We start from the raw sequence: 26,356 nt of genomic DNA, 5'->3' as shown, positions 1-26,356 counted from the left end.
CTTGATGTTGGCTAAGCTTGCACCATCATTTGATTCAGCTCTGCTTTAAAGCTTTGTATTTTCAAAGGGATAGATAACACATGTACTCCGTTTTTTTATTTGTATTTTTTTAAACTCATGACCAAAGCAGGCAACAATCAATTTGTTTAGGTTTGACGAATAAAGACATTGTTAAAGTCTAAAATACTACAACACCAAAACAGGAGAGAACTGAGATGTTTTAAAACACCCTCAAAAGTGCAGATTTAAAAAAAATAATTCTGTGTAGACATGTAAAATGGTGTAACATGTCACACCTCAGTTTTTGCATGCCAGTTGTTGCTTCGGGTATTAAGCATGTGTCTAAAACAACAACAATGTGGATAAATACCCATTTCTTTAAGTCGGTTAGCATTATAAAAAAAAATTGTTTTAATTGTTTTCTTTTTTTTAAACCGATGGTAAAAATAGCCATTTAGATAAATATCAGTATTAGTGTGGGCAAGGTTTAAGCGTGAACAAGATATGATCAATTGATCTTTTGCTTTATGAACTTAAAAATAGGTTGAAACAGGATGTCGGTTCATTCAGTGAAGGTCATTTTTGTCATTAATTGGGTTCTGCATCATCTCTACTCATCTTTAAAAGAAAAATAAATATGAAAGTCAATTTGATATAGGATTTGAAGAATATCGTATTCTTCCCTCTCACGTATTTACTCAGGCAGAGCAGAAGGCTGGGTTTGTGATAATCCCTCAGCTCTTCAGCCTGTGGGTAGTAAGCAGGAGGTAGGTAACTCTAGTGATTATACCGCTTTTCAGCATGGAGAGTAGGCTCGAGTGGAAGCTTTGGGCCAAAAAAAAAAACAGTCAGGAAAGTAGAAAGTCAGGGCACACCCACGTCTGAGCAGTCCTCAAGGGGCACAGCGGTCAACAGTGCATGGGTCTTACCTGTCAAGAGTCTCATTGTGTCGAGAAAGCAATGGAGAGGAAACTCAAAGGAGACTAAGAGGCCAAATAATCAGAAAGGAAGAAGAAAAAGGGTCTTTTGATAAGTGCAAGTGTTTTAGTGAAACCTACAGGATTAAAACCAACCCTCATGATCAGCTTTTTTTTAAAGTGGCTCTTTTGGAAACCGGTTTGTCAAGGACTTGGGTTGGAAGAACAGTGCGGTACGCAGGATATGCTCCTTCTTACCGTCTTACTTTCTATTTACACTGTTTCTCTACCTACTGTAAATGGTACCTGTTGTGCACCAGCGAACGTTGTTTTCCATTGCTTCACGTCACTACTTATAATGTGTTCCAAATGGCATAATTGCCATAGTAAACTAATTAATAGTGCTCTTCCATTTTAGGACTCTTACCCGTGTAGTGCAGGAATTTTGACTGGATAGTGTTGTTTCAAATCGTACACTGCTGTTCTGTACTTGCAGTAAATAACCTTAGCATGTGAACACGGCACCTGCCAAAATATCTGCAGCTTAAATTATTTGACCCAAAAATTAATGTGTTTTTGTGCCTTCTGTTTAACAAACTCAATAAACACACTGATTCTTCTGTCCAGCAGCAGTAGTGAAAAAGAAAAAAAAATTTTGGACCATTTTGAGTACATCATCCTGGTACTTGTCGTGCACTACATGTTTCTGTACTGACAGTGTGAACGCATTTATGCACTCAAAATCGTGAGTGTTAGGGCACAAGTACGCCATTTGGAACACAGCATTAAACTTTGTCAGTGGACTCTACAAGAGATGATTTTGTTGCCTTTCCTCACCAGCTTACAAACTTGTCCCAAAAGTCTGTTTTCAAATTAATTTGTTTCACTACATGGCACCAGGGCCCACAGCTTTCACCAGCAAGTCAAGCTTGGCTTCTCCTTCTGGCCCTGGATTCCACCGGCATGGCTTTGTTATGCCCGGTCTAAGCCGTGTAAATAGAAGTGGCTCTAGCTCTGTGCCTCTTTTCACCTGTTACAGCAACCATTCGTCTGTGTAATCAAATTATCAGAGGCCCAAAGGAAGCAGAGAACATTAGGCATTAAAATGGGGAACAAAGAAAGGGAAACAGGCAAAGATTATAATGATGTGACTGAAATCACATATTTTTCCATCCACTGTATGTAAAAGGTCTTCTAATTAATATTTTTATGTTAAATATGGATCACATTACTACGTGTCTATGAGGGTCACCTGTGATGATGAACCCACAGAGAACTAAAAGGGCAGTCGGAGAGTGCAGATCTCTGAAAATCTGTAGCTCCAACTACTTGTGGCGGAAGGAGGGTGTAATTAGAGTTTTGAGAAAGTACGACAAAGCCACTTTATGAATTTCACCTAAAGAATAAGTTTTGCCCCACACAGTATCAAGAACTCAGAAAGCACTCGTTATACTGATGCGCAGGAGACGTGGTTCCATTCTAAACAAATATTCTTCATTATGACAAAATTAATATTCAACACAGTGGTTCAATAAAATATAATTTTAAGCACTACCTACTAATAAAAGAGCCTTAACCTATACAATTATTGAAAGAGATGTTCAGGGCTGCGGCTTACCGGCTTACCAGTGGAGAGGTGGACCGTTAAAAGTGAGGATCCCAAAAAGAGGAGGCACCCCGATCACACGTGTGCACACAATCACACACACACGCAAACAGACGTGAGGGTTCAGGACACAACCACACAGCACACGAAGTGAGACACCAACACCGGGAGGCACCAACCCCACCACCTTAGGCCTTGCAGTTCGTAAAAAGACAGGGAACAGAATTAACAAGGCTCCATTTAACAGAAAGTAAGAACAGGAGAAAAGAAACTAGGCACACCGTCCAGCACACACCCGGCTGTTAAAAGATGAATTGCAGGTCTGCAACTTAATATAAACCACAAAATAAACTACACAAAGCAATATGAACTAACACTGCATTAATTAACACTTTGCTGAACTCGTCTTATCTCTAGGTATGGAGACATGGTACCAAAGACAATAGCTGGAAAAATCTTCGGCTCCATCTGCTCTCTGAGCGGCGTGCTGGTGATCGCTTTGCCCGTCCCCGTCATCGTCTCAAACTTCAGCCGCATCTACCACCAGAACCAGAGAGCAGACAAACGGCGTGCTCAGAAGGTAAAAGTTACTGTCTTTATCCATCCAATCTGCCCTGAAGGGACAGGCAAGGGTTATGTGTGGGTTAAATAACTGTTGGATATTACCTGACCATTAGGAGTGCACACTCTTGATTTTTAAAAGGTCGAAGTGCAACAGGATTATGAGGTGTTATCAAGTTAATGAGAATGAATGAGAGGATTAAGTGGTAACATTGGGTGGGTTGATAATAATCGTTATACCTAAAAAAAAAAAAACAACCTTGGAAGCCTTTTTCTTATATTCAAAATCATTAAAATAATGCGAGAGGGTTAAAAGATTTTAGTTTATTTTTTATGATGAGGCATTTTGCAAACTTAAAAAGAGAGGTGATGGTGAAAGGGATTGACCCCAATTAAGAATTGCCCAAATACATTAAATCAGTCCTCCAATCGACTTAATCCCACAATTTTCAACACCATCACAAACACACAGGGAAGGGTAATGTTACCCTTCACATTAATTTAACATCCTTTCACACATGCTACCACACCCACTATCTTTCCCTTCCTCAGACACACTGTTCATATCCAAGTACCAAATGTTAGCCAGCCACTCGCTACAGTTCCCCAGTGGGCTTGACCTTTTTTCGGGGTGAGATAAGAGTGCTATTAAGTTAGAGAGGAGCTGCTGATAGCTATTAAGGAGGGAAAAGTCTGATTTGAATTGTTAAAAATCTAGTATGGATGGTTTTCTTTTTTCTGATTTGAATTTGTCCAAACACAATGGACTGTGCTCCCTTAGACTCTTATGCAGCCCAGTGTCCCTCTCATCAGGTTCTGTTCTGAGTGAAATATGTTTGACCAGTAAGCAGTCAAGTAGTGGGAGGAAAGAGTAGAAAAATTAATGAGCGTAGTGGTTTTGTGAAGTGGTGATCCCAGAGTTAAAATGTTAGTTTGGGGGATCAAACCACTTAACAACTTTAGTAAAAAGTAGTACTTGATGGTATTTCTAACATCTGTTTCAGAGAGAGGGGGGGATCTAAGCGAGTTTAGATGTTTAATGACACAATGCCATCAAGAAAAAAACCACAAATTTCTGCTAATTTTTACAAATGGTTTGGCACTAAACATAAAAGACCTCAGCTGCAGAATGTTTTACTACAACATAAATCATGAAGCTACTCCAATCAAATTATATTTCCCACTGATGAAGCAAGTGTCAGTAACCACTTTTTTTTATTATTTATGGGACTTTTTTCTGTCCTATCTTAACACGTGGGAGATGAAAAGTTATCAAAGGAATTTGTTTTTTTCAATGAATCATGTGCCCATGGCGTGGCAGCCATTTTGAGTGTCTTGCCATGAAACTACAAGTTGCTATAAATTTTATGTACATATTCCAATCTTCCTCAAACATTACATCTTTGATAAAAGTCCTGGCCTGAAGACACCTGTATGGTAATATTCTGTCATAGTCATAGCGCCACCTGCTGGCAAAAGGAAATACAATTTTTCATACTTTCAAAAAAGTCATGTCATCCAAAATATGAAAAAAAGTCATACTATAGCATCGCGTCCAAATTATGAAAAATAAGTCATACTATAGCATGTTCCGAAATATTTCAAAAAAGTCATACCATGGCATGTCGTCCGAAATATGAAAAATAAGTCATACAATAGCATGCCGTGGAAACATGACAAAAAAGTCACAATATGGCATGTCGTCCAAAGTATTTCAAAAAAGTCATACCAAAAGGCACACAACAGGCATGTCATCCGTAATATGACAAAAAAGTCATACCATAGCATGTCGTCCGAAATATTTCAAAAAAGTCATACAATAGCATTCCTTCCAAATTCTGAAAAAAAAAGTCATACTTTAGCAGGTTGTCCTAAATATGACAAAAGTCATACTATACCATGCCGTCCAAAATATGTCAAAAAAAGTCATACTATATATAGAATGTCATCCAAAAGTGATAAAAAAAGTCATACTATAGCATGTTGTCAAAAATGTGAAAAAAGTCACACTATGTCATACTATAGCATGTCGCTCAAAATATGAAAAAGTCATACTATAGCATGTCATCAAAATATGCAAAAAAGTCATACTATAGCATGTCGTCCAAAATATGGAAAGAAAAAAAAGTCATACTAAAGCATGTCGTCCAAAAGTGATAAAAAAAAAGTCATACTATAGCACATTGTCCAAAATATGGGGAAAGAAATGTCATACCAAATTGCATACCAAGCATGTCATCCAAAATGATAAAAACAAAATGATAAAAAAGTCATACCATAGCGTGTCATCCAAAATGTGGAAAAAAAAGTCATACTATAGCACATCATCCAAAATATGATAAAAAATAAATAAATAAAAAAAGTCATACCATAGCATGTCGTCCAAAAGTGATTAAAAAAAAAGTCATACTATAGCATGTCATCAAAATATGGAAAAAAAAAGTCATACTATAGCACGTTGTTCGAAATATGACAAAAAAAGTCGTTCAAAATATGAAAATAAATCATATTCGTCCAAAATAGAAAAAACAAAAGTCATGACTCTTTTGTTGAATGACTTTTTTTTTCATTTTTTGAGGTACGCTGGCTCCCCGATGTGCAGCATGCGAGGGCCCGCATATCACTGCTTGCCGTTTTAATTACAATTCACTTGGAAAGTCATTACTATAGGTGTTTTTTATCATTTCCAAGCATTTGCATTAATGGCACTTTACCTAAAAGGAAAAGTTGGCACAGATGTTTTGTACACATAATGAAATAAAGTAGAGATAGAAGATATCTGTACTTTTGGAACAAAGGGAGGCTGGACTTTGCAGCACATGCTACAATTCTTTAAGCAATGAAAAAAGTTACTTGCATTTGTGTTACAGTATGACGGGTTAAACACACATGCACACAGTACATTTTGTTCAACGGTTACACATAAATCCCCCTCTTTAGCCATATTGCGGTCTGTGTTTTTTCCTTTGGTTTGACTTTGAAAACAGAACAAGAAGAAAGAAAATAGGGAAACAAGGAGATCTGTTTTATATTAACCCTGCTTATCTGCTCCTACTCCCTTTATTACTGCATCTCTCCTGGCCTCACCTTCCTCTCTGGATCTCATTTGCCTTCATTCTTCTATCACAACACGCTGCTCCAGGTTCCCCTTACAATTATGTAGTGGTCATCAAGGGATTTGACTTCACAAAAAGGTCTTCCCATTTTCCCATTGTAGCTTCTCAGTCAGAAAATAGAAAGTCGAGAATTGAAATTGGATTTAATGACAGTCATTGCCAACTAACTACTGTAGTGTGTGTAGGGTACAGTGTCTCTCTTTCAGGTTCAATAACCCAGAGAACGTAATTAGTCCCAGAAACAACCCCTTTAATGATCTTAATTTCCTGACAAGTTGGAAAGAAATCTTGCAGAAGAAGATAGGTTTCTTTTTTTTTATTCCTGCACAAATCTGCATTGCAGCATGATCGCATTAAGACTGCCAGTGAGTGTCGAGGTAGTAAGTGGACTGAGGTAACACCTGTAATGGGACAGCAAAGTCAAGTGGAGCCACACAGAGATGGCGGGTTGTTGAAAAGAAGAAAAAAAAAAAAAGACCGAAGACTTGAGGGCAGAACAAGTCGATGGAAGCGGAAGAGGAGAGAAAAGAGGAAGGTCAGACGAGGGGAAAAAGAGAAAGAGAAAACACGAAGATGACAGTTAGAGAAAGCAAGGGAAAGTCTGAAAGAAAATGGTTTGATTAGTGCAAAAGGAAGAAGAAAAGAAAAAGGAAGAGGTGTCTATTAAGCAGAAGTTTCAAGGCTCAAGAGGTGAAAGCTTTTCTGCCATATTCCAGTAGTCTGACTGTCGGACTGTGGGTGGTAATGTTGAACCATGACTTGTACGGTCAACCAAGACCACAGATGAAGTAAAAATCACCAGAATCTATCATCACTGTGTTTAAGTCAGTGTTGAGGAGATCCAGGCAGAACAGACTGAAACTTGGGTGCGATTGGATGTAATTTACCTCAAAGAACTTCTCCAGCCGAGAAATACTTCCCCATCACCATTTAAATTTTAGAGATGAGTTTGATCTGAACTTTGTTACATATTTCTTTGGTTTTGAAAAGGCAAAATCATCTCTGTTCAGATTTAAGAATTCAATTTGAATTTTTACTGTTGTACAACACGTTCAACATGAGTTTTGTAAGACAACATCCTAGCTAATCAGCTCCATAAGCATTTGCAACCCAGTATACCGCCAAATTGTGTAATATAGCCATCAGGCCACTAGAGTGTCAGTATCACATTTCACCTACAGGCGTGATAAGTAAGAAGCCTCAGGTTTGGGCACCAAAAACCACATGGTTAGGAAAAGATTGTGGTTTTGGTTGAAAGAGGCCTTTTAACAAAAGTAGATGTATGTCACATGAGCAACTTAACGTACGGTATGTAAGGTAAATACATAACGTTATGCAAGTTATTTATAATTAATCCATGTTGTCTTCTGCTTTTTGACAACTCAAACAAAAATCGTCCAGGTGAAAGTCCCATGCTTGTTTCTTCAAACTACCCCTATTCTTTGTACATCATCCCATGATCTCCCTCTTTGACCCTGGTCTCACATGCATGTACTTTTCATGCCTAAGTGCGCCAAAATGTGGCTCTGACATGCTATCCTCTAGTGGACTGGCAGGTGTATTATGTTTTAGCGTGATACTGGGTTGTGATTTATAGTAATTAACTGTTAAGTAATATTTTCATTGAGTGGACAGAGCAGGAACCAGAAAACTGTCTTTGGAGTTGAAACAAACTTTTAAATAAATTAATAAGATTTGGAGGTTATCAAAAGCAGACCGGCCTGGAAAGGGCCTCGCTTGCAGCTCAGCCAATGGCATATATGATGTTATTGTAGCATGAAAATAGACAGTGCAGAGCTCAGTTGGAAAATAAATCATTTTTACTGCAGGGAGACAAATATTGATCCATCTATGACACTTTCATCAACCATTTGGTATCTTGATTTTAAACCAGTTTGACTTAAAATCTGTCTCAATACTCCAGATCGCCTTTGGACATGAACTAAGTGGGCCTTGGTCATACATCTGGATTTCAGAAAAAGAAGAGATTTCATCAGTTCAGAATGTGTTGAGAATAAAAGTTTCTTAGAGAACCTATTGAGCTCAGCTAAGCATCAGTGATGACACAATGCTCAGCAGAACATCAATGCAACCAACTGCAGAGCTCTTCCTTTTATAGAAAGATCAGAGTTATACTTCCATATTTTTTCCCTTTCTTGTGTCAAGTAGTGCTTTTGATCAATAAGAAAAGTAGACAGCACACAACAGCAAATTTCACTTCCAAATTCATTCACACTCTGAAGCTACAAAGAAAGAAGCAGTCAATGGTCTTTTTTCCTCCTTTTCACATACTGTACACATACATACACAACCTCTGTCATGACATCTCGGTTTCCAGCATTTCTTACACCTTCACAGATATCTGCAGTCTGACGGACAATTTTTGAAGTTTCCAAACTAATTCCATTACTTTTGATACATGTCGGGGAAGCAGATATTGCTCTGTGTGTCTGCTGTTTCTGAAATGGGGGAAAGAGAGAGAAGCTGGACAAGGTTAAAGGAATCGCTAACCTTATGTGTCCACAAGGGGTTGAGGCCCCGGTATACAGACGTCCTGATGTCTTCTTTATTTTTAAGAAATTTCCAATACAATTGCTGTCTCATTCCCTTTCTGTTTCCTTTGTTTTGTTGCGTCTATCTTTTAGAGTTACATTTTTTTTTACAACACAGAGGGAGACGTAAAAAGTTAATCACATGGCAGTTCTTTCGCTCATCCTTGAAAGAGTACATTAAACTGATGAATGTTGGCAAACAAGCTTTGAAATCAAACTCATTTTACATTTAGCAGACAGATGCATTGTTATAAACTCCTCAGTCTCTCATGGGCAGAATTGGCACTAACGCAATAAACCATACATTAGTGCCGTGTCTGAATCGCATCAGCAGTTGGGCCATGCTGCATATATATTTGTTCCTTGTTTCAGCGTAGTTCTTTTTATTTCATTTTTTTCCTGATAGTTTTTGGTGTTTATCTGATGGTTTATGTTTTAATCTGAATCTTCATACTTTAAAATGATCAATTTGAAATAGTTTGGACAGAGAACTTTGACAACTTGATACAAAAACTCACTTTCAAAGAAATATTCTTTATCCTTTTCTTGGATCCTCATTAGCTTGAGTTTATGGGTCTTCCGGGGTCCACATGAAATTCTGATAAAAACAAACATAAATTTTAAATAACACAGTATCAATGGACTGGAAGGAACAAAGAGAACATATCAAACATTCGAAAATATGTGGGCTGATTTCACAGATGAAAGAAAAAAATTCATTGAAAAATAGAATTCAACATTTCTTTTGAAATGTATCCAAACAATGTTGAATCAATGCAGTCTGTACTTTGTGGCCAAAAGTATGTGTACATCCCTTTCTCAATTAGGCCTGCATCTACTTAAACAATTCTTTTAATAACTCTCTTCATTAACTTTTAATGTTTGTCTGTAAAATATCAGGAACATTTCAAAAGGTAGCCATCACAAAATTTTAAATCTCAATTTAATCTGCAGACATGTTGTTTTGTCTGACCAATAGTCAAAAATCCCTGTAATGATCAGCTCTCTATGATCTCCATCCATTCATTATCTATGCCTGCTTTGTCTTGTACAGTGTTTCAGGGGGGCTGGTTTTGCAAAGGCAGTGTACATCCAAGACAGGTTGTCAGGGTTTCCTATGATGTAAAAGCAGCAAATCTTCACAGTAGGAAAGCTACAACAGTATTATTAATATTTGGCATAATTGCTTAGAAACTAAATTATCAAAATAATGACAGATAAATTTGTTGTTTTACCTTATACTCTTCTGTGTTTTTGGTCTATAACTGTTATTAGCAGGTTGATCTTAGTAACACAAAAGTGTGCTTCTAACTTTGTGTCAACATTTCAGGCAAGGCTTCCTATTTCAACATGGTGGTGCTCTTAAATACAAAGCCAAAAGAGATTATGGACATTTATGGAATATATTTTTTGCCTGTACGGAGTTACAGCTTCAGCACCATTCAACACCATCTGGCAGAAACTAGAAAATAAGGCTTTATCCAACATCATTATAGCTTTGGTGGTTAAATGCGCCAAAACCACTGTAGGTATATAGCAACTTATTTATGCCCATGGACTTGAAATTAATTATACAACAAGCCCATATGCATGTACTTTGTGGCTGTTCACATACTATTGGTCATATACAGTAGTGAATGTTGGTGAGCAACCAGGCAGAATAATCTGTACAACAGTCATTTTCAAGAAAGAACATTTAAATTGTGGAGAAAAGAGAAGTACAGTAGTAGCTGTGAAGATTACTACAGAGCTTGGCTGATGAGTTGGCAGATTCTCACCATTAAATAAGGCATTAGTCATCTTCTGTGACTTCCCGCCTACCCTGTCTGATGCTATGACCCCTTCTTCTTCCCACGCCCAGAAAACCAGACTGGCCAGGATAAAAATAGCCAAGTCCGGCAGCGCCAACGCCTTCCTCCACAACAAACGCAACGGACTACTCAACGAACTGCTGGAGCTGACGGTGAGATTGACCTTTGACCCTCTCAGAGCTAAGAAGCACCTACACCAAGTGGGTGCAATGGTTTCCAGGAAGTCGTTTCAGATGTGTTCATTAAAAATGATGTGCCATGCTAGCAGATTGTAATTTCAGTATGAGACATTAATCATATTGTTCCTTGTCAAACACCTCTTCATTAATTATTTCAGTTCACTGCAACTCAATTGCTTGGAAGCAACAACGTCACATCTGCGGTGCACACACACACACACACACAAACACAATGACAACAATTACCACCATAATTGACCATCAGACAATTCAAGAGTAATTTAGAGGCCATAAAAGAGCAGCAGAAACTGGAGTCATTACATTCCTGTTGCTATACAGGACAAGGGTGGTAGCAGAGGTGTTATGCCAATAATCTCCTGCGCAAGTGTTATCAGTGCAATCACACAAAGTACTTTTATCTAGTTGCCTTTTAAGTCTCAGATTTGGTTTAATCCATGTCTGTGAAACCGGCGAGCTCAGACAACAGAAGTTGTTTTTACTTGAGTAGCTCATGGTGATAATTAAGTGGTCAGTGCATTGAAAAAAAAAACTGAAGCCAACTTCAAAACAGAGCTGTGCCACTGAACAATGAGACGGTAGAGATTAACTTTAGGATAGTTTTCAAGTTTGTACAGACCGAGGCTGTTTTTCCCTGCCTGTTTTTATGCGAGGCTAGGCTAATAAACTCCTGGCTCTAACTCGGACACGAGAATCTGTCTCTCCTCAGAAATATAAATAATAATGTTTTTTGAAATGTCAAGCAATTTCTAATTATTCTCCTGTAGATGTCCGCCACCAAACATCAACTTAAAAAAAATACTCTGCCCTACTGCACTTTTGCTCTTCTCTTGTTTTACATATTTCTCACCACCATGGGAAAATGTGTTTGATAATGCATGAGCAAATTGCCTATATCCTTCCCAATCCATCAGTCTTGCCTTCAGTGACACACTCCTCTCCTTGCAGATGGTTACAGAAATCCACTTGGATCTAATCAAGTCCAGTGTGAAAGCTCATGGGTGTCTGGAAGTGGTTAGAATTATCATATAAATGCCATCTGTGAGTGCTGAGCGATCCCCATCCCTCTGTGTCTGTGATGAGGCTGCCGGAGTCCTAGCGCATCAAATTACAGTGCTGTCACCACTGACAGTCAGTCAGACAAAATGACTGGCTGTCTCACAGCATAGTAGAATTAGAAGTTCACTGCAGGTCCGTTTGCATTTTGGGGCTTTTTTTTTGTTTTTGTTTTTGACAGCCATTAATTTTTTTTACCCAAATCACGGGCTTATTTTCATAGAAGGTGATTTATTGATAATCTCGTTAAGTATTATGATAATCTTGCATAAGAAGGCATTACATCTTTATCCCTTGTGATGCTGTTTACTTAATTTTTACTTTTTATATTTGACAGGATTTCTTCTGCGCCCTCATTGGTAATGTTTTTTTTTTTTCGCTTGGTTCCAGACATCTGAATTGCTTCCCAAATCTGATGTGTTTTTTTTGTTTTTTGTTTTTTTCAAATAATTCAAATTGGTCTGGTGTTCATGACAGATGTTTCCCTGGTTAGAAAAACAACTGAACTCATCAGATCGATGTCGAGAAGGAGAGAAAATGGAGACGTCCTGCTCCTGTGCCAGTGCTGGAAAAATAACGACACACAAACTGTGACAAATAAATGTAGACGAGAGAATAAGAAGTGAAAAAGTTGAACAAAATGATTTTGTTTTCCTTCTTTTATTTTTTTTGCAGCAACATGTTTTCAGAGTATAACAACTGACGTTAGGCAATATGATGATCTGTGTTAGAAAACTTTTCAATTACTTTACATTATTTAAGAAAATAATTACCTTTACTAATAGTATTATTTTACCATTTGAAAGTAAAGCTTCCACTCACACTTTTAATTGTTTGCATTCAGTTTGTGTAGAGGAATAACATGGAATAATAGGCGGACTCACATTTGTAAGGATTTAATGACACACAGCTCTCCAGAAGTCCTGACCTCACAGTAACATTTATCCCAAACCAAGTTACTGTACCACATCCTGGACCCATCTCAACTAAATGCATACCAAAGTAATATTAACCATCATCCTCCACGTGAAACAGTGAGCAAAACAACTCCCAAAGAGCAATGAATTCAAATGTTTTTTGGAATTTAAATCTCTTACACTACTCTTTATAAATCGCTGACTCAGTTAAAGACTAAAGTGATATGGGATTTTAAAGTCATCATTTGGATAAGCGATGAAATTCTACAAATTACAGTCCTGCATGACATATTCAGGAACTTGACATTTGGGTCGCAGATCCACTTTGAGAAAGATCTTGAAAATGCTAACTCCCCAGGTGAGTGGAGAAAAATTACATCATGCAGCTCTAAAGTAACAAGAAACAGGACCCATCTTGTGAAGTTGAAGATGATGTGACTCAAATGCTCAAAATCTTGGAGATTGCATTGCCATGTAGGAACATGATATGGCACATGGATCCAGCTCGAGATGAACTTGTGTTTAACCTACTCAGTGAGCCAGAAATACACACTCTTGCCAGGTTAGTGAGTCTTTACTATAAAAAATAGATCATCAGAATTTACCCATAAACACCCATAATAATATATTTCTAAATTGTCTTACACTTACTTTGGCAGATTTGATCCACATCAAACCCCTCTCCGAAAAAACAAATTTAGGACAAATTAAAGCGTTATTCTCCATTAGTTACGACACGTATTGAAATATCAACGTAGCTCAGTGGCTGTATATGTCACAGTACCTTTAAACCTTAACCTAGACTCAGTCTGTAGCTGTATAGTTTGTAAAAGTCTTCTCTCTTAGAGGACAAATCCATGCATCAAGACATCAGAAAATGTGTTGTTCTCATACCCACATCACTGTATTGTTCATGTTCCTGGAATCTGAATGAGAGTCCTTGGGCTGGATCACCTCCTACGCAAATCTTCTGAGTAACAATACACGGTTTGGGGAGGGAATTAATTTGTTTTCAGTTTTCATGTTATTTGGCAATTGTGACAACTTTGAGACTAAGCTACATTGGAGGCTGAGCTTTGAAACCAAGCCCTGTTTGGAGAAATACCAACAAATGGTTCCATACTTTCTGTTTTTCTGCTTTCTGAAGCTTCAGATGTCAATAACTATTCAGCGGCCAGCATCAATAACACTCAGTGGTACCTACTTAGATAATTAAGTAAGAAAGCTGGCAGTAACACAGCTTTAGAATTTATATATTCTTTGTTCAATAAACTGAAACGGGAAGTCCCTGCTTGCTTAGAGAAGGAACCAACCCAAAGGGAATGACAGCACTGGTGACAGAAAAACTGCACAATAGAAAATAAATCATAAACAAACCACTTGCCAAGGCAGACCTAAGGCTGAGGGATCAATTCCCACCGAGCAGAAATGTGGTCTATTATGTAACTAATTGGCTAGTAAATGGTTTGAAAGCAAGCAGCAGGAGTTGTTGGCTACCTGCTCCTAATAGAAATGAGAGCGAAATCAGTAAGCATGAACCAAGATAGTTCAAAATGGACGACACGAAGCAGAACGAAAGCGTTGCATCACTGACTTTCATTACTGAAGACAAAGTTCATTTTCAGTCTTCAGTAAATATCAGTTATTTTAGCAGCAGACTATGCAGAGCGATCGATGTCCGAGGCCATGTACACCAGCAATGTCCTGAATAATTTGACACCTCAACCAATTGTCTGTGTGTGCATGCATGTATGCGTGTGCTTTTGTGTTGGGGTGTGTGTGTTGATACACAGGGAACAGAAGAGGATGAGCATAAGCTGACAAAATCCACCTCTCTGTTAGAGAGCCAACACCACCACCTACTGCACTGTCTAGAGAAAACCACTGTAAGTGCACATTTATCTCTTTTAACTTTAACCACCTACATATGTATTTTTATACTCACAAATATTATTTTTTTTGGTGAAAGGACATTGATTAAGTTGAAATTCACTGTTAAAAGACCATAATAAAATTTTTCACCACTCCTCAATGACTCGTGATGATGAACCTTTTTTGTTTGCAAAATGTCAGAAGCTTGTACTTGACTCACCCTGTAGGTCCAAAATCTCAGCTGTGCCAAAAACTACAACCGATTTCTGTGCCAAATTAAGCCTAAGTTTAGATGAACCACAGGTGAACTACAGATAAAGCAAACCAGGTGTCTGAGCTGCACACAGCAGGTTTGTTATTTAGCGTGCTGTGAGAACGTGTTTCAGACGACTTATCAGCATGTACAGAACAGATGTCTCTGTCATGTTGAGCACATTTCTATAATGTTATTCAATTAGTCAGTCTGAATGAGTGATGTTGTCTGTATGATTATTGCAATTCTCATCCATGACAGTTATCTAATGATTAAATTCAACGATAATGAACTTGCTTTTACAAATGAATTACATTTAGTGGGAAACAGTACCCCGAGTCCATGCTGAGGTTTTTTTTTTCTCACTTTTTGATAAAACATGTCTACTCACACTTGTGACAGTTAAATATCACCATAAGTTGCAGCATTGTACAACATTGTATATTTCTGTCAACTGTAAATCATAATGTTGTACATTCGCCCCTATGTTTCTTTTAGTTTATATGGAAAGAAGTGAAGTGAAATTAATTCTAAATTTACCACTTGTTACAGTGTTGCCCTAAAAAAACATACATGGTAAAACATTTGATTTATTTTTTAAGTAACACGTGATTTATGCATGGGTTCATTTATTTATTTATGAAAGTTGACAACTTTGAACCGTTGTTAAAATCAAGTCTGTATTAAATTTATGTTAAGGGTGCCATATTTAAAAAAAATTATAATTTCCATTTCTGGTTGAATATAAAATATGTCTGGGTGCTGCATAAATACTATAAAAGTGTCCAAATGCTTAGTCCAGTGATAAATGCACACAGTCGGTATTTAGCAACTTTTTAAATAAGGTGTTTGGATTTCCATAAGTTTGTGATGTCATAAACTCACGCTCACGTCATATGTCCGCTCTCAGCACGGCCCACTGTCAAACCTCTGATGTGGAAGAAAACACTGAACAGTCATTCTGTCGCACAGCTAACAAGGTACAAGACTGAAGACAACCTGTGGTTGGCCAGGGTGTGTGTCAGTCAGAAAGGAGTCAGCCAATCAGAAGAGAGGGTCACTGATTTCAATTCACCTGAAAGACACAGACACAAAATAACCTGTTCTTCATAGAGCTCCAGAGAGAAGCTTATAAGACCAAATCTAAACCTATGTTGAAATAGTATTTGGCACCCAATACCACAAAAATATCTTCCTATTGATATCAAGACTGAAAATGAAACACTGGTAGAGTGTAAAATGTGGGGCCTTTAAATTTCAGCTGCAGTAGCCTCTTGATGAGTTTAGGTGATTTCTACAGTATACAGCAACTGAGCTCTGATTAAATCACAAGTGCAGTTTCAACTGCAGCATTTGAGGCCACACCAATGAGGTTTAAGTGATCAGGCTCAGACAACACGGGCTTAAACCTGATTAATGACAGTAACATCCCATACCATGTAGAAGAGAATGCCTAGTTTGCACACATTTAGAATATTTAAAGCTACTGTTGCAAAAAATGTTGGATGCAAAAAAACAAAGATTTGTTACACTGGATCTGTCAGCAGGTAGCCAATATAGTAAATGAGCCATGTGCATGATTTTGTGAATAATGTGTTGTATCATCATTTTATTCTTAGATACTTTGAATTATATTTGATTTAGAAATGGTATAACACTCCAGGCATCAAGTCCCATGACTGTATTAACTTACTGTGTTTTCTTCTCTTCTCTGCTCTCCCTCTGTTTTTTCTGCAACCATCCTCTATCTTTAGTCTCATGAGTTTGTGGATGAGCAATTATACGAGCAGAACTGTTTAGAAACGCCGCTGCAGACCTATCCCTCACGCAGCCCCTCGATATCCAGCCATGACAGCCCTATAGGCAGCTGTTGTGGCCGGAGTGGAAAGAAAAACACTCCTCTGCGCAACGCCAGCCTGCCACCGGCCCATCTCGTCCCAACACACCACGGCCCACTGCAGGAGCTCAGTGCCATCCATATACATTGCGGTGACCCACTGTCGCACACCGCAAGGTGATACTCAACATCAGAAACACAGACATGACAGCAGTGTCAGAGACTTGCTACTAGATTGTTCAGAAGAATGTTCCAAATTCAAAAATATATATTTTTTTATAGTTTGCAAGTTTGTTTACCCAAATTAAGAAAATTGTTACTCAATTTTTTTTGGAGTGATGTCAGGCTATTAAGACTGTATGTGCAGAGATCTTGAGTTACATCTTAGGTATATGGCTCTGGATAACAGTTCATGTTATGTCCTCCTATTTAGTATTTATCAGCAGTATGTAGATGTTTTAAAAAAAAAAAATCTGAACACAATCAACAATTACAGCTCGCATGGACTCCCATAAGTAAATAAAAACAGAATGTGTTCATTTGCAAATCTAAACATAAAAAAATTTCAAAAAAGATGATTAAATCCCCAAATTCTTTGCAATTTTAAGTTGCAGAACATTATACTTAAATTATTGGTCTATTTTCAATTAAATATGGGTCTACATGATTTGCAAATCATCACATTCTGTTTTTATTTATATTGTACACAGAGTCAAAAAAATTCTGGAACAGGGTTGTAATTTAGGACTACTAACTGGAAACAAAAAGGGCCTTACTTCTTTCTGCTCCTATAGCTTTAAAACTTAAAAATGAAGAAAGAGTTGTGGCGTTATCACGGGGGGTTAGTTGATCATTTGGAGGCAGTAGATGTCATGCTAGAAGTTTGTTTTAACTTAAAACAGATAAAAAGATACTACATGTATAGGGCTGCAATTAACTAATATTATCAGTAATGAATAATCTTCCACTAATTTTCAGAATTAGTTGTTGAATATTTGGTCTATAAAATGCTAAAAATTTCTCTGGAGTCTTCAAACCCCTTATTTTGAAATTTACAAAAAGATATTTAATTTACAGTTTTATAAAAATTGAGAAAAGATGAATTTCCTCACGGAAATTAGAGAAAGTTTTGCAGTTTTGCTTTAAAAAAAAGAAAAAAAGATGACTAATTACAACTAATTATTTATCAAAATACCAGCCAATTAATTCTCTGTTGATTAACTAATCCATCCATCAATTACTTGATGTAGCTACAATCTGTATGCAGTTCATACATTGTACACAATCATACATGTCGCTCTCTCTTTCTCTCTCTCTTATAACAGCCGTTCAAACCTCAACCTAAAAACAGACGACAGCAGCAGGATCAACTGCAGGAGCGGCCGCATCACCACAGCGATCATCAGCCTCCCGACGCCCCCCGCTCTAACCCCTGATGGCGATGGTCTCCACGGACCCCCGCAGCGGAGGGCGCCGCCGCCGCCTCCAGGTCACCCAGCTACCCCGAGCATCCAGACCACAACAAGCTCAGCTGGCACCAACATCATCAAAGTCTCTGCTCTGTGACTCTCTGGCTGAACTCAGCAGGAGGAACGAAAAGAAGAGGAGAAGGAGGAGGAGGAGGAGGAGGAGGAAGGAGCAGCAGGTAACACACTGATGGGTGCAACGTGTCCCTTCTCACAGGGTCAACAAGAGGAGAGCTGTACTCCAGAGGAGTCACCAGTTACTGAGGTAGAGGAATGTAGATATGTGAACGGAGAATCACCCACTTGTCATGTTGTGTATGTACTGTAAATATGGAGAGAGTTGCTGCATTTCTAATAGTTTCTAACTGCAGTAGAGATGTTTTACAGCGGGTACTGTGGAAAAAGAGTGAAAGACATTGTGCAATTAGCATAAACATCAGCAGACGCTGTTGAAATGTCACAAATTTGCAGGGAAAGGGGTATTTGTCGATTATAAATATTAAAGAAAGACAAAGATGTTGACTATCTTTACTGGAATTTGATTGGTCTTGTTTGTGTTGTGTGTTGTTTGTCCAAGTATTTTGAGTAACAAAAAAAAGGAATCAAAACAGTTTTAGTTTTCTTTACAGCATCATTTGAAAAAGTCGCGGTACCCGATGCTGCTAATATCGTCGTTCTTTGTTAATTTCTTTGGACACTGTAAAGAGTATAGGATGCTCTTTTTTGGGGGGAAATGATATCTATTCATCATGTCAGAGACTCAAAATAAACCGTCATTTTCAGTTGCTTCATGTTTAAAGTTCTTACTGGTGACTGACAGCAGGCTGACACTCTTCATGGCTTTCATACTAAGGTCAAATGAAGCAATGGCCCTCAACCTGATGGCAAAAAAAAAAAAAAAAAAAAAACACATTGGGCTGACCGCAGGATTACTTTGAAGTGAAGGTGTGATATTTTGATCAAAGGAGGAGGCTGGAGTTGTTCCAGATGCATCTTATTGTCAACACGTCATCTAAAAAGACCAACAACACTTCCCCACTTCCTTCTTGAGGTGCTTAGACACTAACTCATGTTACTCAAACTCAATGAATAAATATAAATATATATATTATATATATACCAATATAATGACTAAGTGGGCAAAGGCAAATAATACAACAGGTAAAACAATCTGGCGAATTCAGACAACACTTGTGCATTATTATAATGTCCAAAATCAAAGACTATATCTAGCCTAGTCATGATATGATAAAATATCGATATATTGCCCAGCCCTATTATTTGGAACCATTCTTGCTGCAGATGAACACGTATAAAATACTAGTGATTGTGTACAGTAGCAGTACAGTGTACGTGGAATTGACTGACAAGAAATGACAATGTTCATGTTAACATGTCACCCAGCAAAAAAACTTTGCTCATTAATGTCTATGGCAAATTACACAGGAACAGGTTTGCTCAAGTAGGCAATACTACAAATATGGTTTGCAATCCAAAAATCCAGTAATGCAGGGTCAGTATCACACATACCAATAATGATAGATGTTTGCTTTGGCATCAATATCGCCAGCACACATTCAATATTCAAAAAAGAAGGATTTAAAATAAAGGATTTCTTTTTTTATAAATTCATTAAGTGTGCTGAAGGTTGAGGCAACTGAAAATGATATTGTCTGTAATCATCACAGACATTTTAATTATTGAATACCAAGAAGGTTTAGCATTGTCTGTACAATTGCAGGAGCGGCGCAAATTCATCTTCAGATCAGCTTTCTCAACAGAATTTGAAACTTAAAGCTGCTTAAAACCCGATTATTTGTAGAAATTAAAAAAAAAAAAAAAAATATCCAAAAGTGAAAAATAATTTTGGGGCATTCATTTACTCTTTTTTGCCTAGAATTGTTAGGTTATCTTCTCACCTTGTTTATTTTTAATTTTTGAATAAAAAAGGGGGAAAAACAAACCAGTCAACACATCAGTTAGCCTCAATGTCATCAGTCTTTTGTTGTGAAATCTTTCTGTTGTATAATTAATCTACTGGCATTTTCTTTGGCGCCCAAGTCTGTTGTACTATTTTGTGTCTTCCATCAAACTGCCACAGAGAAGTATGAAGAAATGTAAAAGTATAAAAAAAAAAAGAAGAAGCCAGTTTAGAAGAACAATCCCAATGCAAGGTATACTTACCTCCTTTTTCAGAGATTTCAGTATTTTTCTTTTCACTGCACTTGTTTAACTAAAAGTGCTATAGATGAAATCATACCAGCTATTAAGCTGAAAACGCAGGGAAAAGCCAGTAAGTGACCCTTGAGGTAAGATTGTTTAGGTCAACAATAAATTGATGTGTAAGAATAAGCTATTAATAAGAAGACCAAACGTATACAACAACTGCAAATGAACTAAACTATGGTCTGGTTTCTGGCCTTATTCTTGCCTGAATAAATTATTCATGTACCTACCTGCTGCTCATTGGTTGGTAAATGCCTGTTGTTTGAAACAGTTTGTGGCTACTTGCCAAGTGTGCTATAGTTATCCGTATCAAATGAACAAAGTGTTTTTCCTTGTCTTTTGGTTTGTTTGTTTTGCTAATGTGGAAACTGATGATTTAACGTAATGTGTTTGTGAACCATGAAGAACTAAGTGAAGTTCTTTTTTTTTGCTGTGTTTGGTATATCTTGCGTTGCATTTCCGTATTTTGTCATGTTTTAAAACCGAAGTTGAAGTTTTGTGCCAAAACCGTCACTTTTCCATCCTCTATACGAACAACACAGTAGAGGTACTCTTTATGCTGCTTTAGGAAAAACTTATAAACCCTTTAGATTTTTTTTCACGCCGTTATTGCTGAAAATATCGAGCGTCGGCTCAGTCATGTTGTTCATAACTTGGATCTTTGTTACCACTGAAACGGTAATTGTACAATAGGGTTTTCGCAACATCATAGACCCCCATTATGCTTCAACTGTTCTGTTTTTTTTGTTTTTTTTAGAGAGAGCACCTCTCTGACACCAAAGTGACTAAGGTACGATGATACTTGTCATTATATGATGGACTTGATTTCAAAAGCATCGTTGGGTCACTTTTTTAAAAAGTCTTGGCATCGCTGTTTGTGTTGTTTCTTATCTTTTTATCCTTTTGAACTGAGCTTTTCTGTCTGTTTGCTGTGTATACAGTATTCTGTCAAGTTTGTTTGTTATAACAACTATGAAGTGTCAGATGAAAATTAAAATCTGCCACAACATTTAAGCTTCGTCTTTCTTCTCTCTCCTGTCGCAGTGGAGGAATATCTGCAGAGAAATCTGTATTCATTATCAGTTGTTTTTATTGTGGTTTTTATGACTCAACATTCTTCAAAGCTGATTTTCACTTTGGGAACTAAAGGTGCAACGCAAAAGGTAACTGTATAATTCACCTTTTCTTGAGTGTGGGGCAATACTGAACACATTTCCAATACACAATTATCAAAATATATTGTAACTATTGTTTTATATTAAACTATTTTAATATTTTAAATTGAGTTATTGAAAGATTAAAGATTCAAAGATTGTGTCCAAGTAATTGTATTGCGTGTCAAGCGTACTGACACGCAAACAAACACCATCTTTTACTTTCCATTTTCTCTCTTTTCCACAGAACAATTTAATTGCTGAACTTTACGACCTCCTTTATTAACTTTTAATTGTTTTATGCAGGACACCCAACTGCAGAGAATACATTTAATTACACTCAATTACACTCGACATAACATTTGGTAACGTATAGACCACAACCCCAACTGTATTATTATCTTTCATATTAAATAATATCCAAACTTTGTCCATCAAAAGAGGCACAGTCAGATGATTAATCTAGTCCTGTTATGTAAACCCAGCACCTCAATAGGCAGAGATGAAAAAGAAACATTAAGGAAAAAAAAAAAACCTATCTGAATAATGTAACATGATGAGCTACACAAGGTCTGAGGCATTTGTGAAACACCTCTTTCATGTGTCTAACCAGGTGTTCTCACTGTCAGCTCATTCTTGGCCACATGTGTAATCCCGACCATCATAATACCCATAATTAGAGGTTGTCTGGCTGACGTCGTCACAGAGAGGCACCAGATGACTCAAACACACTATGACTAACTCTGCTTGAAGGAAAACACCCACATATCCAACTGCTTTACAAATCTGTTTCATTGCTGAGAGGAAACAACTCAAACATAATGAGTTCTTTTTGAGATTAGATATTTCTGAGTAATTTTTTTTTGCTTTAATGTAAAAGCTTTGAGTCTTATGCTGTTCTGTGAGATCAGGATACAAGTGTTGTTTTTTTCTTTTCCAGTATAAAATGGACAAAAAAAACACAACATTGGGTCAGGGGAACATAAAAGCAAATTTTAGCCCTATGATTCTTTAACACTGAAATACATTCTTTGACAAAACATGTCTGTCTGCCTTGTGAAAATCCAATGCAAATGAAGAGATCATAAAAATCCCTGTTACCCACCAAACTGCTGCCCCACTTTGACACAGTGCTTTGGAAACATCACATTTTTATGCTTTGACTGGAGAACAGACATAAAAGATGGGACAGTGAATGAGCGAGGGACATTTAAAACAACTACGTTTCAGGCTTCAGCCTGAAACGTTCCTTAAACTAATGATTGCAAGTCCTGTAGTGATGCATCCAAACCTCTAGATGGCAGCAAACTAACATCTCTGTTAGATAAAGACTATCAGTACACGCTGTACTAAAGGTCAATAATCAATACTGTATAGGCAACTGTCTGCTGTAGGCATATTACATATGTCCAGTATATTAAAGACAATACAGCATGTACAAAATGTCATCATTGTGATAAGTGTGCAGCAAATAATCATCTTTTTTTACATTAATTATGTGTTCAAAACAACACATTTCAACAGCTGAGATACAATTCTGCAAACTCTAAAAAAAAATAGAAAACAACTGATAGGAACCAAGATAACCAAACAGAAATTAGAAAAGAAAATGAATTAACATGTTGATTAATCAACATACTGAATTCATTGTAAAACTCAGAGATCCTGTCACATTTTCTACTTTATCTGTAATCACAATAAGCATTTGGTACATTCTGTTTGACAGGTAATGAGTAATAAAGTAATAACTAACTAAACTAAAAATGATTCCCTCTTACTCTCTACATAATCACATCTTTTGTGTAAAGTAGGCCAATAGTTGCTGGTTTTATGTAGCAACATAATATTAAGAAATAACCTGTCCGTTCAGAGACATGAGACATGGTTTTATGAAAATATTTAACAGTTTAGTAATGACAGTTATTACATTTCTTATCACACTAACTGGGGAACATTGCATCATCAGAGTGCCTGGTCTTGTTACTGCTAAATCTAAAACATGAAAGAATGACGTGCTGATCTCTTTCAATTACTCTCACTGCTACAGCAAAGATAAGTGACATAACTCACAGAGATAACCGCTTTCACATTCACTGTAAATCCATTAACAGACCTGATGCATAATTTATATGAACTTTGAACATGGTTGGTGAGTCCTGAAGTCAGAGTTAGCTCTCAGCTCACACTGATTGACTCGGGCTGTTGACTTCACAGATTACATTGTGATAATTTGGGGTTTTGAAATTAGGGCCTTTCTTACAAAAGCGCTTCCTACACCATAAACGTGATAAGTTTGTGAGTCCTTGGGGCTCTTGCGTGTACAGTATGGGACACAAGTATGTTCTTGAACCTGGTGCACAATTTATAGTGACTACAGTAGAAAAGTAATTATTTAGTATGTTTTGGGATTGTTACTATAGCACGGGTTCTTCTTTCTGTCCTTGAGCCAGGTTAATTCAAACTTCTGGTTCATAAAAACGATGCATATGATTTTCTCAATAGAAAGACACAGAAATCTGACCTGAAACACATTCCAGCTTCATAGCTTAGCTTTAAATCTCCTCCATTTTTACTCCCAGGAGCAGGGATCAGTAGCAGTTTCTGTTTACAACCACAACACAGACAGTGTATGCATATATATATGTGTGTGTGTGTGTGTGTGTGTGTGTGTGTGTGTGTGTGTGTGTGTGTGTGTGTGTGTGTGTGTGTGTGTGTGTGTGTGTGTGTGTGTGTGTGTGTGTGTGTGTGTGTGTGTGTGTGTGTGTGTGTGTGTGTGTGTGTGTGTGTGTGTGTGTGTAATGGTAGCTATGATTTTTTTTTTTTAATGCAGTCATAATACCATACCATGTGGTTTCACTGTAGGGACGATTATGTTTTGTTTTGACAACCAAAACAACCAAACAAGTCATTACACTCACTGAGTTACATTAAAGATTTTTTTTAATAATCTGTAGAGGATGACTTATAGTTAAGACAGTTGCTGCTTCTTCTGCATGTACCACCTATGTTTCATTGGAGTGATCTGAGGAGACGCTTCCTTTTCCATTGTGTGCTTATGTGGACAGCTGGGAGGAAGTGGGCTGTTGGGCAAGAAGCAGCTGCAGCTCAGGGGGTCCCATTTGGGATGAAACTGTATCATGTGAATCATGAGGCAGCCTGCTTGACATTAAATAGACCCACATGTAATCGTACCAGTCCAGATATATACAGCCCACTCACTCTCAGAGGAGCTCTTTGAAAACGTCACTTATTTGAGAGGCGTTTGTGTCTTCAAGCATTCAGTGCAGATTGAATTTCTGAACTTTTTCATTTTCTGTGTACTGCACAGAAAATGGTTTGCAGCAATTCAATTTCAGAGTCCTATTTTTTAGAAACTCAAAAATTTGACTTTTAATTCAAAAGTTAATCCGCTTGTAAGGGTGCAGTTTGCTCAGATTTGACTGACAACAAAACTAACAACCTCCCAAATGTCAGAAAAGACCGTTCTTGTAAGAATCCATTGCTGAGAAAATGATTGAGAATGTTTTTAAAAGCCTTTATAATAGCAGTTCAGCTTCTTAAATGTATATATTTGCTCCTTTTTGTATCATCATAAATTGCAATAAATCAGAGCAATAAAAGAAGTTCTTAAGTTGCAGTCGAAATGACATAAAACAGAAACGGTTATAATTCGACCATGACAACACAGAGGAAGACTATCATCGTTTCCAGACTTTGAAAATGTATAAAGGATAAGAGAATAAAACATACAAGTGGGTTAACGCTCTTCTTCTCTCTCAGAAGTTGAGTCATGCTCAGATGATTTATTAATTTTTCCCATTTCATTGCTTTTGGAAGTGGCCTCTGATCTACTTCCTTCTCTTCCCCTCTTTGCATCAGTCCATCTGGGATGCATCACCAGCATCAGGCCCACTACTAAAACTTTCAGAGGACAAAAAGCAGGTCAGAAGGCACCAAGCTTCCTGGCTCTTCCCTTGACAGACTGAGGAACTGGATGAACACTACTAATCTACACAATAGATTAGAGTCTGATTTGCTTGTGTTTGTAGTGTAATATAACCACAGTAACGCCACATAGCTACTGCACCTCTCACCATTTTTGGATAGTAGTGTGAATACAATACTTAACTTTGAAAAACTTTACCCAGATAAAATTGGAATCCTTTTGTATGAAATAAGGAACTATTTAACTGTAATAACACATCTGACCAGACATTCAATGACAGATTTCAGGTTCTAGAAAGTTTAAAATCGATCAATTTAAAAGGATAGAAATTTGACATCCTGCACCGTGTTCGGCTTTCAGGTAGTGGGGACATAAAGACAGCAGGACATAATAATATTTTCCTTAATGTAATTGCAGTTGTATTAACTATTCAAATAGTTTCCACTAATTTTCCTGAGTTTGGTTTCCTTCTAATGGCACAATGATTTGTGATACTGTGAGGGAGAGAGTGATAAACAACTTCCAGAATAGCTGCCTTGTAAATGCAATTCTTCCTTCCCTTATGCTAATAAGGAATCACTTCCAAGTCACACAAAAGCCCCTGGCTCAGGTGTTTCCTCTCTGGCTGCAGTGAAGGTGGCCAGGAAATTGTCCCTATGGCTCCTTGCATGACACATATGGTTTCTTTTAGACACATCCTCCTTTAACTTCCTCTTTTAGTTCAGTGTGCTGCAATAGTGGCTATTACTCTGTCTCTGTTATGGGACAGATATTTTGATTTTCATGCTCTATCAACAGTCCAAACTATCTTATCTTTCAGCCTTTATTCAAACATTTCCAGATGTTTTTGTCTTTCTCTTGATAGCTCT

At 37.4% G+C, this 26,356-nt stretch overlaps 1 protein-coding gene across 3 annotated transcripts in view; it reads left to right on the top strand.

The window, feature by feature from the left end:
- Positions 1-21,396, top strand: part of LOC138616588 (A-type voltage-gated potassium channel KCND3-like) — a 74,806-nt gene extending 53,410 nt beyond the window's left edge. For 2 of the 3 annotated variants that reach the window (XM_069691009.1, XM_069691010.1), the window contains exons 3-7: positions 2,941-3,103; positions 10,614-10,715; positions 14,527-14,619; positions 16,613-16,872; positions 18,021-21,396. In XM_069691009.1, the coding sequence (XP_069547110.1) occupies positions 2,941-3,103; positions 10,614-10,715; positions 14,527-14,619; positions 16,613-16,872; positions 18,021-18,261 (859 nt within the window). In that variant the 3' untranslated portion in view covers positions 18,262-21,396. The remainder of the gene's footprint in view (positions 1-2,940; positions 3,104-10,613; positions 10,716-14,526; positions 14,620-16,612; positions 16,873-18,020) is intronic. The other variant, XM_069691011.1, reaches the window with a different exon arrangement.
- Positions 21,397-26,356: the final 4,960 nt, after the last annotated feature.

Source organism: Brachyistius frenatus, unplaced genomic scaffold (genome assembly GCF_029030835.1).
Source record: "Brachyistius frenatus isolate BFR_SWC_R1_liver_20210118 unplaced genomic scaffold, ASM2903083v1 Contig_10, whole genome shotgun sequence".
NCBI classification, from domain to species: Eukaryota; Metazoa; Chordata; class Actinopteri; family Embiotocidae; genus Brachyistius; species Brachyistius frenatus.
Note: the sequence above shows the minus strand (reverse complement) of the source record. Positions and strands in the feature narration are given on the sequence as shown.